Source organism: Lygodium microphyllum, chromosome 23 (genome assembly GCF_053477565.2).
Source record: "Lygodium microphyllum isolate KBCC chromosome 23, Lygodium_microphyllum_v1.1.10, whole genome shotgun sequence".
Lineage (NCBI taxonomy): Eukaryota > Viridiplantae > Streptophyta > Polypodiopsida > Schizaeales > Lygodiaceae > Lygodium > Lygodium microphyllum.
This window is the reverse complement of record NC_141157.1, coordinates 61611569-61629201: the sequence shown is the minus strand read 5'-3', so window position 1 is coordinate 61629201 and position 17633 is coordinate 61611569. Positions and strand designations below refer to the sequence as shown.

General features: G+C 39.2%; 1 protein-coding gene across 1 annotated transcript; it reads left to right on the top strand.

The window, feature by feature from the left end:
- Positions 1–1097: 1097 nt before the first annotated feature.
- Positions 1098–2101, top strand: LOC148016246 (uncharacterized). Its single transcript, XM_087663888.1, has 3 exons — positions 1098–1452; positions 1495–1953; positions 2076–2101. The coding sequence occupies exons 1-3, from the start codon at positions 1368–1370 to the stop codon at positions 2099–2101; spliced, it is 570 nt and encodes a 189-aa protein (XP_087520014.1). The 5' UTR covers positions 1098–1367.
- The last annotated feature ends 15532 nt before the right edge of the window (positions 2102–17633 follow it).

The following is a 17633-nucleotide window of genomic DNA, read 5'->3' as shown; positions in this document are numbered from 1 at the left end:
TTGCTGGTTTCTGTTTTAGCAAGACTGCCATGCTCTTGTTCTGGGTTGATGCCTCAATGGATAACGCAGCATTGGAGGTTTGTGGAGAAGTTCCAAGGACCTCTTCGTGCATTCGAAACCCTGGATATTGCAACTATCGAGAGGCATGCTTGGTATGTTGATCCGTACAGAAAGGTAGGATTCTGTGCTTCTTCTTCCTCAAGGCTGTCGACAAACTCTCAATCCATACCAAGGTGGGACTCTGTTCAGTAGCGGTGACGGCCAAAATGGTGTCGTTTGACAATATGTGGTGGCGTTTCTTGACTGGTTTTTGATGCCAGTACTACTTACAACCTTTGTTGATGAGATAGTCTGGCTATCAGGGTCGGTTGCAGGTGCTATCCTGCATCCAGCCAGCTCTTGCTTCAATTGAGCCTCATTTGAATGTGGCACTAATGAGACAAAACCATTTGTAGTTGAATCTGACCAATGCCCCTGACCCACAGCTCCAGATGGGTTCCATGAAGTTTCACTAACTCATGAAGCACAGTTTTCACCATACGAAGTGGTTTGTCATCTGCGCCAGCTCTTACAAGAACAAATGCTGCCCTAGATCCTCAATCTGATGAGGCCTAGGATACTGATATGCTTGAAGGCTACAGAGAATGTCACTTTGAGCTATCTAATACCCAAGAGATCAGCAAACAAGTTGTTCATATTAAGTGCAATCAACTGATGATGATGAAGATCATGAAGATGATTATAATGATGTCTGTACAACTTGACTACACTTCAGATCACTGAACCTGTAGAACCTGTAGAATTCTGATCAACATGTTTTAGCTCTCTTGTGGAAACAACAAGTGTTGAGCCAATCACCATCTGAGGATATATAGGCTTTGGGGATGCAATGTTGTAGTGCCATATTCATGGAATGCTCTCTCCTACTCATTTGAGTGTATCGGTATTGGGTATTGACTCAAGTTGGATAAGATGTGCTCAAAACACTTGGAACAGGGCTTAAAACATGGTGCAGTCCAAACAGGGACAAATTTGGAAAAGTTGCTACAGAAATTAGTAGCATCATTCTAACGACAAAGAAACAACTGGAAGTGATACTAGTTATCATAAGCTTCGAGTGGAGCCATCAAACGTCTCATTTGGACACATATTTCTCGAGCTAGAGCCTATTTGGTACCGGCAGTTCACTAGCAGTTTACTGTGGACAGTTCTGGAAATTCTTAAACAGAGAGGGGTATTGCTACTCCTAAATTCAAACCAGGATTTCTACTTGATACTAGACATCCTAACCTTCGAGTCAAGCTATCATACACCTTATTTGGACTTCTATTTTTCAAGGAACAGCATATCTCTTCAACTTGACTGCAATGGCAGCAACTAAGAACAATAGCTCCAGCTCTAGTGAACAACGTTGGCTTCAAATACATGCTAAAATGGACAAACTTGGACAAGGTTGGCTTCAAACACAGGCTAAAATGGACAAAATTGGACAAGGTTGGCTTCAAACACAGGCTAAAATGGACAAACTTGTACAAGATCAGCTTCAAACAAAAGCTAATATTGACAAACTTGTAGTTTCGATTCAACAGTGTATTGCTCCTATGGGAAAAACAGCAGGACCTGAATCAAATGTTCATGCTTATGGACAGCATTTATATGCTGATGGTACACACTATGATCCACATGCATCTTATGAATATGAACAGCAACAATATGCAAATGAATATGACCAGTATGCAAGTACATCTGGACAGCATGTTAATGCTTATAAATATGATGTACCATATCATAATGCAGAGTATCATTCCATTGAACCTTGGCAGCAGAATGGTTATTATGGTCAACATGCTTATGCTTATGAGCATCCATCTCTTCAGCAAAATAGTTCTTATGGATGTAACAGAAATGATTATGCTTATCAGTACACTTCTAGCTTTGATCAACAGCAAGCAAGTGATTATGACCAGTACAGTGGGATCAATGATCAAAGGCAACATGCTTATGTATATGAGCAGCAAACATTAGTAGAAGCAAATGTATATGCTCAACCTAACTGTTCCTCTGATGTGCAACAGGGCTATTGTCACCAAATGCAGTATGAACATCATGAGCAATATGGTTATGAGTATGGACAGCCATCTGTTGTACATGATGAGCATGGGCAGCCATCTGTTGTACATGTTGAGCATGGACAGCCATCTGTTATACATGAACAGCAAGATGACTATGAGCAGCATGTCAAAAATATCATAGAGCTGACTAATGGTGATGAACAGGTGTGTAAATTGCTATCTAAAGCTAAACGTGTTAGACACCTTACTAGTGATACAATACGGGAATTGCATGCTGCGGGCTTATGCTATCGTTGTGCTAAGCCACTATCTTGTAACCACCAAGCCACATGTAGTGCAAGGTCTGCCAAAATAATCTTACTATTTGAATATTATGATGTAAATGATGAAGAACATCTTGTTGAAGACCATTATGGTATGAGTCCACAACAAGAAGTTCAACAACAAGAAGTTCAGTTCAAGAAGGAAGATTATGGACAGCATGTGGACTTGGAAGATTATCATGCAATGGAGACTTTATTAGTGAGTACTATCATGATGATCGTGTTTCCAGCAGTATTTGATTTCGATCTTATGAAAGTTGATCCTATGCATGGCAAAGATACAACTTTTCCTTTTGATCCGGGAGGCTACAGGCTGATTTTGACCTCCTGTATAGATTAGTACTACTATTAAGTATTAGGTAATCTTTTCCTTTATCTCTTGTAATGCTGTACAGAGTAGTACTCTGTTCTATCCATCTCCTCTTTAGCTTGTTTCTAGGTTTGTTTTTGAGGACAAAAACTTTTGGGAAGGGATGGATTGTAAGAAGTTGGAAATAGTTAAAATGTTGATAATATGCCATGTCACACTGACATTGGTATATAAGGAGATAAGTTGTAAATTTCCATATCTTTTTGACATATCAATACAATTACAGTCTTTCTCTCCCTTCTTGCTCCAAGCTTCCATGGCTTCTTCACCTTTCCTGTCTTTCTCTCTCCAATTCTAGTCTTTCTCTCTCCTCGTCACTCTATTTCTCTCTCTTCCTGCAGTCTTTCTCTCTCCTCTGCAGTCTTTCTCTCTCCTCTTTCTCTCTCCCTAGTTCTCTCTCTGACATGTATTGTATATGATCTATACTTTGTGTACATTGCATTGTAAGAGGAAGAAAGAAGAAAAATCAGCAAGAAAAAATTTTGGCCTCCAACTCTCTTCTGTGTTCTCGAGTGAGCTTCCTCTTGTGTGTAATGAGTGCATTTGGCACAATATAGCTGAAGCAAGTTTCCCAACCACATGATTCGTGATAAAATGTAATAGAGTGGCCCATTGGTGTGCAAGCAATGGAAGGTCAATTATTTGAAATCTACGATTGAGCAACACTATAGTGCATTTCCTTTGAGGTACAAAGTTTGTATGAAGCCGAATCAAAAAACTCAAAATGGTTATCAACAATGAGTGGTGGCTTGTTGGGAGTATGTGTTAGGATTATGCCCCACACATATCATGATTAGACTTTTCCAAGGTCTAATAAAAGTAAAATTGGCCCCTTTTATACTTAGCATTATGCTTGAACAAAGATGCCGTATGCAACTCCCTTTACTTGCTATACATTCAAATAGTATAACAAGTAGTGTGTGTGACATCACCCTTAGGTCCCACATGTCTATACTTCAAAATCCACAATTGGGTAGCTCCACTACGGCTTATCCTTCAAGGTGACATACCTCTAGGTGAATAAGCCTATTGGGTCTCCAACATCAATCTCAAATTTAAAGCATTGAAATCAAAACCTCGAAATGATCATGTATAAAATTGAGAGCTCCTTTCCATCAACTTAAAAATCTCACTCTAACATGATGTAAGAATATGAGTCTATGGTATTGGAAGCAATGAGGAATCAAAGATCTAGATGGTCAAATCTATAAATGTATGGATGGATTTCCAACTTCTCTTTTGGTTGTAAAATAAGATTTAATTCCATGCATGCCTAGTAGGCCTCCCTGAGGGGTAGTATGAAGAAATATAAGAGGAGGTAGATGAGGAAGGCTATCAATTTTTTCTAGAGTCATACAATCAAACAACTTTGAAGTTAGGAGACATACAAAAAAAATTTTAAATCATAAAGCAATGAAAATATTTCGTGAGAACCAAAATATAGATCATAGATAATCTCATACTATCCCAACCAAAAGCATAACCAAGTGTACCAAGATGAAGGTAGCTAGGAAAGAAGAAAAACTAGTAGTGTATAAAGAAGGAAAATCTATCATATAAGAGTTCTAAAATCTCAAGTATTTAACTATTTGAAGGTCATGATGTATGTAGTAACGTTTATAAATTTTGTTATTGGTTTTACTTATGTCAATGGCACCTTGAATTGGATTCTAACTAATCTCTTGAAGCAAATTTTTTTTGTCCTATGTGGTTGAGGAGGGATCAATCATCATAAGGATGTATGATGTTAAATGGGCATCCATACAACCACTATTTTATCAACCATTTACTCTAGGTTGGTGGGGACACTTATTCCTCCCTCCTATAGAAAGGGTGTTATAGGTTCAAAAGATCCATTCCTTCCTCCTTAGGAAATATTCTAAGTTTTCCGAGCAAGATTAGGGATTTTAAAACCCTCATGATACAAGCCCACAAGAAATTCTTCAATAGGGATTCAAGCTCTTTAAGGCCAATAGTACGGCATCTCCCACAAGACATGAACTAGATTATGGCAGAGATGACAATATGCTTTAGAGCAATAAGACTAGAAACTAAATTATATTGAAAACATTTTTAGTAATCAAACTTCTTTCCAATCTTGGCTATTTATGATATTGGCCATGAGTGCTTTTGAGAGCACATATATCCAATGGGGATACCTAAGAGACTAAGACCTTCCCATTCTCTATGATAGTGCCACCTTGCTCTAATAGCCAAGAAAGAGAAGGTAGGAGGAGACTCTTGATTCTAATCAAGAAAGTTAGAGTATACATAGAAATCATTGATACACCTAAATGATTGAATTGACTCCTCATGATTAGTAATCCATTAGTGCCATTAAAATTTTTTATTCTTAGAGTTTGAAAAGAAGGATATTCTTTTTGCAAAACACCTAAATGTACCCAAGATGCATCTTCCACAGGATATGTATCCCACTTTACCAAGACTTCTACAATATCTCTACCCCTAAAATGTTTGTCCATGCAATACTAACTTTGGTTCTACTTTCAATGTCCTATCATTCTTTTTTGAAACAATAGAAGAGCACCTCTAGGAGTAGAGGTTATTTTGAATAGCATGGCATGTATCCACCCAAATAAAATTGAGTGGTTATCAATTAGAGAGAGATCTTTCACTGAGAGTGTGATGCAAGACGGTTTTTAGAAATCTAATTGTTAAATATGAGAGTACAATTTAAGTCCCTTTTTAGGAGTTAAGCTTACCTAAGCCTAGTTAGAACCTACAACATGAATGAGGATATTAAGCCAAAAGGACTCCATATGGACTAAGTGGAAAATGGGATAGAGATGCTTGAAAAGGTAGACAAAGGGCTTGTACTTAAACCAAGCCTTCCATAATTTGGCAACTAGGGGGATGGTTAACTAAATATTTTCAAATGAACTATAAAATTTGGACACCTATAATGATTGAGGAGTGCCCAAGTATGAATCAAATGCATAAAGCTTTTGGCTATCCACTTAGTTGCTAGCTTGGCTAGAACATGATCTAAATCAAGAAGGCTTCCACATTTAATAAGATAGAGACATCAAGAGACACTTTTAAAACTTTCAAAGGATCTTTGTTATCACCACTCCAAATAACATTCCCGCGTATCATTGAAGTTCTCTAAAGAAAATGCATTCATACTACTTAGATTCTTATTCCGCCCTTAAAGGGCTTTCAAAGCAATCTTCTTGAGCAGAAGGGACTTGGGAACAACTAATAGGAGTGGTTTGGAATCCCTTTCACTTCTTTTCTTTCCTCTTAACTTCAATAATGCGTAATCCGATCTTTGCTTTAATGTGATCTCTAGTCCCACATATTCGTAAGTCTAAATATTTTTCCTTCTTCTAGGATATTATATCCTTAATCTAATATCCATCTAGGCAGCAACTATAAGATGTGCAAACATTTATCAAAGACTTGGATGGATTAGTCATTATTGTGAACGGTATAATGCATGTCACCAAGAAATAGATGGAGTATCATATGATGAAGTGACTTAGGGAGAAAGATGCCTCTGAACTTGCCTTACTCCAAATAAATACTAACATAAAGTATCAAATGGCTGCAAAGGCAAGAAGCGAGGGAGGTAGAAAACTTCATTGATAGATCTTCTATCATTCAATATGATAGCAACTCTACCATAGTCATGGAGAGACTAACAAATGAAGTCCCACTTGAGAGAGAAGCAATGGTGGAATCTAATCTAGAAGCTATGGAGTGCAAGAGGGTTGAGAAAGAGAGAAAAAGCATAAGAGAGTCTTGCATGTACAATAAATGATACCCTTATTCTTTATTATCTTCACATATATATGAGTATATAGTATAAGGGGTACCAATCCCCGACTATTGGCCGTTGGCCTTTACCTCAATAGCCACCCACTTAAAGGTCAATGTGTCTTTATGATAATAACAAGGTGAAGTTACTATCTATTTCCTAGCAACACTCTATACTATACAAAGCACTTAGAAGATCTACAAAGTTATTATTCATATGTATCTTAACAAGCTCAATGCACTTGTCCTTAAGCACCTCCTTGATGGAGTGATGCTTCACCTCAATATGCTTTGTCTTTGCATTAAAAGTAGGGTTTCATACCAACTAAATAGTCCTCTAACTATTGTAGTGCAATATAGGCATCTCTCATGCAATGCTCAAGTCTCCCACTAGAGAAATAAGCCATATGTTGCAAGCCTCAATGGCTACAACATACTTAAGATCAATCATGGATGAAGTTGTGCATGGCTACAATCGAGAGACTCAAGAGATTGCATTGTCTATGAAAGTAAAGACAAAACCTATTGTTAGCCATTGGCTTGACACTACATTTACCCTTAGAATAGTGTATTACCTTAGACATTGTTATTTCCTGTGTAAAGCAACCTTTATATGTCTTATGAAGTTCACTGCCTCATGAAGTGCAGTTTTGGGGCAGTTGCAAAAACATGACCTGATGAGGCATTTTGTGTGTTATTCTTGTCTATTTGATCACTTATGATATATATGTCTAATGTATGATGAATTTACCTAAATAAATTGAGGATTTGGCAATTGGTGCCATCATCCATGGTGTATTTGTCTCGTTTCCAACCTGTTTCATATGTTGTGCTTCTCATTTTTTTATATGTAGTGCTGAATATTGTATGTCTATGCTTTCATATGATTAGTTCTGAGTTTCTGTGATTTTTGGGTGTGAGATTAGGTATTTGCCTCATGAAGCATTCTATGTCATGTTATGTATTCTGCATAGATAAAGCAGCAACACTTTGGCGATCCTGCCACGCTTTTCTGAATCTCTGGTGTGGAAGTTTTGTCAAGATTGTGGGAGAGAAGGAAGGAGTCTCACTTGTAGCTTTCTTGCTTGCACAATGGGGGAATACACACAAAGGTGGAGGCTGAAAATAGTTTTCCTCTTCTTAGTTGTGTAAGCCAAAAGAACTCTAGTACATAGAAATAGAAGAACCCTATATATGGGTCTCAAATCAAACTCAACTAACTAAGGTGGCATACTAACTGAGCCAGGAACTAGAGTAGATAAGGATAGCTGTTGTCTAGCTATTATTCATGGGCGGTGTACCAACCGCATCTGCAACTGACAAGTCGGTGACATAAATGCACAACGGTCACCCTGGCATATCACGAGTGGAGCTCGATATCTCAACACTCCCCCTCGAGCTCAATCCCAATTCCTGCACACCAAGTAGATCTCTGAACTTGCGCAGCTTCTCTGCACCCAATGCCATCGTAAATATGTCAGCTACCTGATCCTCTGTGCTGACATAAACTAGATTAATAAGACCTAGTAAAACCCTCTCCCACACATAGTGATAATGCACCTCAATGTGCTTTGTTTGAGCATGATAGATTGGGTTATTTGCCAAGTGTATACTACTCATGTTGTCACAATAAATGACAACTGGCCCATCTGTAGAGGCTGATGCATATCATAAAGTAGCTTATGCAACCAAGCTACCTCACATGCAGCCATTGCTTCACCCTTGTACTCAGCCTCTGTGCTCGACAAGGCAGCTGTAGGCTGTTTCTTGCTACTCCAAGTGACTGCAGCACTCCCAAAAGAGAACACATATCCACTAGTAGATCGTCTATCAGAAATAGTACCAGCCCAATCAGCATCAGTGTATCCATGCAACTGTATCTGAACCCCAGTCTCATAAAATAGTCCATACTGCAATGTGGACTTCACATATCTGAGTATGCGTCTAGCCGCATCCAAATGTGGTTTCCTTGGAGCCTGCATAAACTGACTTACCAATCCAACAACATAGCTCAAATCTGGCCTGGTAATAGTCATATAAATCAAACTTCCTATTATGCGTCTGTACATAGTAGGGTCTTCAAGAAGCTCACCTGCATCTGCGCTCAACTTCACATACTACTCCAAAGGAACTGAAATAGGCTTACAACCTGTCATTCTATATTTGGACAGCATGTCCAATCCATACTGCCTCTACAAGAGCCATATCCCACTTGGTGATCTAATCACCTCAATACCCAAGAAATAACGCACTCTCCAAAATCCTTCATCTCAAAATTTTGCTTCAATAGCATTTTCACATGAAGGATATCTTCATTACTATCACATGTGATAATCAAATCATCAACATAAATGGCAAGCAGCATAATACATTTCTCTATTTTTCTCACATAAAGTGAGAAATCTGCCTTGGAAATCTGAAAGCCAATAGTGACAAGATACTGTCCTATCTTGTTAGACCATGCTCTAGGTGCTTGCTTCAAGCCATACAAGGCTTTCTTCAACCTGCAAACAAACTCAGGATGAACAGCATGCACATAACCTGGTGGCTGCTCCATATAGACCTCTTCTTGCAAATCACCATGCAAGAAGGCATTCTTTACATCCATCTGATGTAAAGACCATCCCTTTGATGCAGCCATAGCAATGACTGCTCTTACGGTTGCCATCCTTGCAACCGGACTGAATGTTTCTTCATAGTCAATGCCATATGTTTGTGCATAGCCCTTGACTACTAATCTTGCCTTGTATCTGTTCACAGAACCATCTGCGTTGTGCTTCACCTTATAAACCCACTTACAGCCAATTGCATTCTTATCTTTAGGCAAAGGTACCAACTCCCATGTAGCATTTGCTTCCAAGGTATCTATTTCTTCATCCATGGCTTTCTCCCATTTTTCTTTTCCCATGGCTTGCTCAAAAGAAGTGGGTTCTGGTTCCTGTATCATTTTAACTATATATGCATAGTGAATGGCTGTAAATCCATCATATTTCAGCCTATCCACAGGATACCTAGCTCTGGTAGACCTATGCAAAGTAGGCTCACTTCCAGGTGCTCTCAAAACATCCCTGGTCTTCCTTACTCCAGGTGTAACAATAGAAGGAATACCCAACTCATCATCAATGCTCTGTTCTGAGCCACTGGATTCACCATCCACATAAGAGTGACCTGCATTCACATCAAACATGGGCTGATCTACCTTCTCTTTTCCTTTTCGTGATACCTGCATACCACTATCTGCATTGCTTTGAGAAGATTCTCCTGATCTCAATCTGCCTGTCCATGGCGAATAATGTGAACCACTGCTAGAGGATGCTCCATGTCCACTAATATCTTGTGACTGCTACTATGAATTCTGTGCAGCATTACCATTTTGTGCATCTACATTATCAATCACATTTACTGGTTTATACCAGCTACTCATCTCATCAAAAACAACATCTCTGCTTACTGTAAACTTAGGAGTAGAAGGGTTATAGCATCTATACCCTTTCTCCTGCAAAGAGTAACCAATAAAGATGCACTTTTCAGCTTTTGGATCCAACTTGGATCTCAACTCATCTGGCACATGAACATAGGCAATGCAACCAAAAATTTTCAAATGAGAAATATCTGGTTTTCTACCATTATACCTCTCCTCTAGATTCATCCCATGTATTGCTGCAGTGGGAGTCCTATTCATTATGTAGACTGCTGTAGCAACTGCCTCAACCCAATAAAAATCTGGCAGGTCTTTTTCATTGAGCATGGCACAAGATACCTCTCCAATATGCCTGTTTTTCCTTTCTCCAATTCCATTTTGTTGTGGGGTATGACTGCATGAATATTGCTGCTTTATGCCATGCTCCTGCAAGAACCTTGCAAACTCATTTGAGAGGTACTCTCCCCCTCCATCTGACCTTAGGCATTTTATTTGCAGGCCTATTTCTTTTTCAACCATAGCTTTAAGAGTTTTGAAATGCCCAAAAACTTCACTTTTCTTTTTCATAAAATACACCCAAACTTTTCTGCTATAGTCATCAATAAAAGTGACAAAATAATGACAGCCTCCAAGAGATGCAGCTTTAGTAGTCTACACATCAGAGTGGATTAATTCCAATGGCTTCTTACTCTCTTGAACATGTCTAGGAAATGGTTTCCTTGCCTGTTTTCCAAACTGACAGGCTTCACATACCTTATGCATTTCTCCAACCTTGAATTTACGCAATCCTGTAACAATATTTTGGGCCTGCATTGATTTAAGTCATTGTATATTAACATGACCAATGCGTTTATGCCAGATATTAATATCTGCAACTACATCGGTCCCATGTGCAAACATTGTTGTACTCAATTCAGGCATGTCTGCATCCAATGTAAACATTCTGCCCTTCTTCTTTCCTCTTGCTACTATCAAGCGACCTTTATTTTTCATATCCTCAACAAAGCATCCATGAGGATTAAATCTAACCTGCAAGCCCTGCTCAACCATTTGACCAACAGAAACCAGATTCTTGGTGATATTCGAGACATGAAATACATCTGACAGGTATTTCTTTTTCCCATCCTGCATAGACAAAGGAATTTTTCCAATCTGCACAATAGGATGTGCAGTATCATCACCAGTCTCCACAAATCCTAGTTTTTCCATTTTTCTTGCATCCTACATCCATTCTGCATGACCTATCATGTGGTTTGATGCACCTGAGTCAACATACCACACTTTGTTGCTTTCTTCTGCACTTGTCACAGAATTGTTCATGTGTTGCACCATAAACAAATGCTCATTTCTGTCATCACCCTGTCTACTAGAAGATGCATAATTTCCTTGTTGCAATTTCCCATTCATGATGTCATTCTTCTTTTTATAGCAGTCTTTAGCCATATGACCCATTTTACCACAGTAGTAGCATTCAACATTGCTGTTTGCATTTTGGCCTCTTTGCCATCCACCACGACCTCTTTGGCTCCCCCTGCTTCTAGAATTACCACGTCCTCCTCCATAGGACTGGTTTTCTTGAGTCTGCTACATATTCTGATTTCTACCACGGCCTCTAGATCGGCCTCCTCTACCTCTGCCTCTACCTCTTCCAGCATTTGAGTAGAAGACAATTTCTTTTGAAGTTCCTCCTGAAGAGGATGCACCACCATTTCTCTGCTCCTCAGAAATTAGAAGAGCAATCAACTCCTCAAAATTAGGAAATCTTTCATGAACTAAAATGGATGTCCGAAACTGTGCATAATCCTTTCCTAGACCATTCAAGGTCACAGAAACTAAATCATCATCTTCCACTGGCGACCCAATGGAAGCAAGTGCATCTGCAGTCTTCTTCACCTTCATGTGGTAGTCATTGATGCTCATACTTTCTCTTTGCACATTATGCAACTCTTGCTTGAGCTGCATTTTCCTGGCTTGCATATTTGTGCTATACATATTTGACAAAATATCCCATGCCTCCTTTGGCGTACTTGCATCCTGAATATGCACAATCATAGAGTCTGAAATACTGATAGACAGCCAGTACATAACTTTCGTGGCTCTCTCATGCCATGCTTTAAATGCCTGCATTTGCTGTTGATTGGGAACATCAGGAAGAATTGGTTCTTCTTCATTTCCTGCAACAAATTCCCAATATCCTTTTTCCATAAGGAAATTCATCATTCTAAACTTCCATGCTTGGAAGTTGTTCTTGTCAAGCTTTTCAGTTACAATCTGTGAAAGAGAATCAGACGCCGTTACAGACCACTGCAAAATATTCTGTCACTGCAAAAAACACAGCTTCACCCTCACAAGGGTAAATATGCAAAATTGGCGAAAGTGGTATTTGACCACACAGTCACTTCCTAGTGACGATTTTGCATAAACAAGAACCAAGGATGATTCTGTAACTCCCAATGTCTCTGCACACAAGCATACGATGCAATTTCTGTGGTAACTTTTCACCGACCTGTAGAACAGTGATCGCATAGCATAAAACATGGCCTTTTCCTGAGTGCGTGCAGAAAACTTCCGCCTCCAAAACAGGCCCCGAAATGGCCTCAAATAAAAAAAACAGAGCAACCTGGGCTAAAGCCCTATCCCGCAGTATATACTGCCCTCTTGCTTCACCGTGAAGGACGTCTCAACCTGAGACAATGCACTCTTGCACTTCTCGGCTATGCTACCTGCAGAGACTTGCTTCCAAAACAGAAAAAATGAGAGCAACACTGATCCTCTTACCAGAACACCGCAAGCTTGGCTTGCTTTCTTGAGCTCCTTACCACAAACAAGGCTCTGATACCATGTCAAGATTGTGGGAGAGAAGGAAGGAGTCTCACTTGTAGCTTTCTTGCTTGCACAATGGGGGAATACACACAAAGGTGGAGGCTAAAAACAATTTTTCTCTTCTTAGTTGTGTAAGCCAAAAGAACTCTAGTACATAGAAATAGAAGAACCCTATATATGGGTCTCAAACCAAACTCAACTAACTAAGGTGGCATACTAACTGAGCCACGAACTAGAGTAGATAAGGATAGTTGTCATCTAGCTATTATTCATGGGCGGTGTACCAACCGCATCTGCACTGACAAGTCGGTGATATAAATGCACAACGGTCACCCTGGCATATCACGAGTGAAGCTCGATATCTCAACAAGTTTAACAGTAAAAGGACTTCATTTGATGCCTGAAATTTGAAGATTTGTCAAAAATGACCATGTTTCATGGAAGAAAATAGAAGTTCCTGTACACAATTCAAAGGGTTTTCTGCATCTAGATCATGTCATTCTTTTCTTGATCATGTGGTGAAAGACCCAATCAAAAACGACTCTATTTGGGGCCACAAATTTGAATTTTCCTACATGAAGCAGCTTCCTGTTGCATGAAGCAGTTTCCTGCATGAGGCAGTTTTCTGTATGAAGCAGAATTTTGTTTGAAGGAGTAATGCAAAATTTGAGCCAAGATAATTTAATTCTCTTTATGATGTTCTCTATTTCTGGATGTTAAAGCATAGCCAAAGTACTTTCCTTTGATGCTATATATCGGAAAATCTAGTTGCTTCTTGGAGTAGTGGTAGACTGCTTGAAGCATCATGGTGCAGCTTAAAGGTTTAACTTGGCATTTCTGCATATATGTCAGAGAATTACCCATACCCATCAATTGTTATTCTAACCCGAAGCAAATCCAGAGAATTAAAGGAGTTATTTGTAGAACAACAGCAGGGGTTATCCTAGAATCACAGTGGGGATGCAGGAGGAATTGACACCTTGGATGAGGAGGAGTTTCCATCTTTTGGAGAGGAGTCACAGGATGTTGGTACCTTTGCTGGTACCGCTACTGTGTATCATTCCCCGGCATCATCTACCGAATCTCCCTCAAGTTCTCATGAAGAAGCAAATGGAGTACCTAACTTGCAAAATCTTTCACCTCCTCCAAAATGTGCAGTAGAGAGATTACATCATTTAGTATTAGGGAGTGCAGTCCTATTAAGGAGACAAGTTGGTATTGCTAAGAAGTCTCTTACTTTTGCTCCCTTGCCTCCATTAAAGAGGAAGACATTAAAAGCCATGAATCCCAACCCACCACTCAACCCTAAGGCTAGGGCATCTAAATTCTCAGGGAAGAAGAAAGAAGACTCGGATTGTCATGTTGCACAGTTTGAGACAAGGTGGGTGGCTAGCGGCTTTAACAATATGTTTGGGGATTAGGTTCAACTACAACAGTTTGCAGCAACCTTCAAAGGTATGGCCATGGACTGGTATAGTACTTATAATGTTGGATACTTTACCACATATGATGGCCTTAAAACTGCTTTCTTAAGTTGGTTTAGAAAGTATAAAACAGCTGATGTGTTAAAGAAGTTGAAGCAAATCAAGTAGAAGACAATGTTAGTGCAGGATTATGCATAGAAATTTTAAAAACCTATTAAACACGTTGAATCAAGAAGATAAACCTTGTATGGAGTTACAATACTCTTATTTTGTTAAGGGATTGGATAAAGCTATTATAGCAGCAATTTCCAATGGAGAAATTGGAAACAATAACAACATCGATCGACTGGTTGAAGCAGCCTAATGGGTGGAAAAGAGACTTGGTAAAAGTAGATCCAAGAAGAAGAGTAAAAATGATCCTTCAGACTCTGACTTTGATGGTTCTGATGTAGAGGATAGTAGTGATGAAGAAGATACTTCATTAGGCTTTGAGTTGAAAACTGAATCAAGTGACTCGAATGATGACCGAAGTAAGCAGAGGTAGAGGAGAAACAAAAAGAAATCTGGGAAGCATAAGACCTCTTCTAAGGATAAGAAGAAGGGGCAAGATCCAGAGGAAAAAACAGCCTTGGAAAGAAGGTTGGAAAAGAAAATCAAGAATCAATTGTTGGAGATGGGTGTAATGACTACTTCTAAGAATGTGAAGTCATGTAACATTTGTCAGAAGGTGGGCCATGAGGCTAGAGAATGCTGGTATAATCCAGCGGTACAGAATGCAAGGCACCTAAATTGGCACCACAAAGAGGATTTAGAGGCTTTGGAAGAAAGGGTCAACCACCTAAGCAATGGGGTAATGACCAACCGAGGCAGTGGAATAATGTTTAGTAGAGGCAGCGATGGCCTTGCTACTACTATGGCATGCATGGACACATGTCAGGACCCAACTGTGAGTTATGGGTATGCCATAAGGCTGAAAGGGGAATGTAGATCAGGGAGCAGCAAGAAATGCAACCGGTAGGACTACCCCGTGGACAGCAACCACCGGCAGTAGTAGTCCTTGTAGAATTACCTATAGAAGTCATGGGGAGCCAAGTAGTAAGCCATTAGCTGAACTAGCAAGTTCGAGAAGCTTTACAAAAAGAAGTGCCATGTAAGGGTGTTTTGAATGTCATTAAGCCTTGTTTAGATCCGGAGGTGGGCTATGATTGTTCAAATTGCATAGTTGTGGAAGATTGGCTAGATGAGACAGCAGTTTTGGACATTACTAGGGCAAAAGCTTAGCAAAAGATTAATTGGGAAGATCAGGAAATGGCTAGGGAAGTGACTTCCAATGAAGTCATGAAGTTGCAGAAGAAGAAGCACTTCAAATAGCTTAAAGCTGCAGAATTACCTCATGAAGTTCAAGATAGTCAATTGCTTCATGAGGAAAATCAGCAAGATATGTTCATGACAGGAATGCAATCCAGTATGTAGCCTCAAAGTTTGGATTCACATGAGTTTTTGCATGGTTCTCATGCGTTGTTTGTTTCACTAACTAAGTCCTCATTGTAGCTAACTCTGGAGCAAATCCTTATCTTGATTAACCGTGGTTAGCTAACTCTGGAGCAAATCCTTATCTTGATTAAGCCAAAGTTTTATGTGCTCAAACAATTAATATTGCAACGAAGATTGAAGATGATGAAGAGGAACTGTTTCTACAAGCTAATCCTACAATTGTACCAGTCTTTGAAGTGGATGTTGAAAAGATTTTGTCCCAATATCATGTATTTCCAGTAGTATCATTATCAGATGTGGTTTTACCAATCGATCAGCACAATTACTCCATGTAGCAACAGACTAATTCTATGCAGCAAAGTAGTTGCCCCATGGAGCAAAACAATGACTCTATGGAGTAGAGTAGTGATTTCATGCAGTGTAGAGTAGTAATTTGGTGGTGGAAAGTAATGTTACTTCTGAGGGAAGTAAAAACAATGATTTGGAAACACTTAAAGACCAAAAGAGGCCTTCTTTAGATGCAGAGAAGGATTTAGACAAAGCAAGTCAGCAAGCTATTATAGATGCAGAGCTGAAATATGAGCATACCATGCACAAGTCAGCTAGAGTATTTGAGGATGATGTCCAAGAAGTGTATTGGGATGCTAAAACAGGTTCTAAATCGATAAAGGTGAGTACTTTTGTTGCGGAAGATTTCAGGCATCAATTGATTAATTTGTGCAAGGATGTTCAGGATATCTTTGTTTGGGAATACACTGACATAAAGGGATTTGATCCGAGGGTGTGTCAGCATAGAATTAAATTAAAAGCATATGCAAAGCCTATTATGCAGAAACGGCACCGTATGAATCCCAATTATACTAAACAGGTGAGGGAAGAGATTGACAAACTCCTTCGAGTGGGTTTTATCAAACCTATTAATGAAGTGACTTGGTTGTCACCAATTGTGGTGGTGCCTAAAAAGAATGGCAAGATACATGTTTTTGCAGATTATACTAATAAACAGGTGAAGGAAGAGATTGATAAACTCCTTTGAGTGGGTTTTATCAAACCTGTTATTGAAGTGACTTAGTTGTCACCAATTGTGGTGGTGCCTAAAAAGAATGGTAAGATATGGGTTTGTGTAGATTATAGAAAGTTGAATGCAGCAACAATTAGTGACCCATTTCCTCTTCCATTCATGAATTCTTTATTGGATGATGTGGCAAGCCATGAGATCTATAGTTTTCTGGATGATTTCTTTGGTTATAATTAGATCCGCATGTATCCGGATGATGTGGATAAGACAACTTTCATAACGGAATGGGGAGATTTTGTGAGTATTGTCATGAATTTTGGTTTAAAGAATGGACCCCTAGAATTTCAAGGTGCAGCTCATAAAACTTTTGATCCCTATCTTACATATTTTATGAGGGTTTTCATAGATGATTTTTGTGTATTTGGCAAGAAAGTGGATCATTTGCAACACCTTCAACTTTGTTTTGAAAGATGCCGTCAATTTGGCATGTCACTTAATCCTTTCAAATCTATTTTTGCTGCCAAAAGAGTTCTTTTAGGGCATATCATTTCCGAAGAAGGTATGGCTATTGATTTGAGGAAAATTCAAAAGGCTCTTGTACCTAAAATAGTTCAAGAAGTGATGTGCTTCATAGGGCAGGTAAAATGGCACAATCGGTATTTGAGGTATCTAGCCCATATTTGTGCTCCACTTACATTACTCACTAAGAAGGGAGTTCAATTTGTTTGGAGGCATGATCAAGATAAAGCCTTTGCTATATTGAAGATGATGCTGGTAGTAGCACCAATTTTGCAACCGCCACAATGGGATATTCCATTTCATGTCTTTGTGGATGCATCCAATATTGCAGTAGGTGCAGTCTTGATGTAGGAAAGGGTTGTAGGTTGGTTCAGACCTATCTATTATGC

Bases quoted from the DNA above. Each gene is read 5' to 3' on its own strand.
- LOC148016246 (XM_087663888.1), top strand. From the start codon at position 1,368: ATGGCAGCAACTAAGAACAATAGCTCCAGCTCTAGTGAACAACGTTGG. The intron at 1,453-1,494 runs GTTGGCTTCAAA...AAATTGGACAAG, and splicing joins AATGGACAAACTTGGACAAG to GTTGGCTTCAAACACAGGCT. The intron at 1,954-2,075 runs GTGATTATGACC...GATGTGCAACAG, and splicing joins CTTTGATCAACAGCAAGCAA to GGCTATTGTCACCAAATGCA.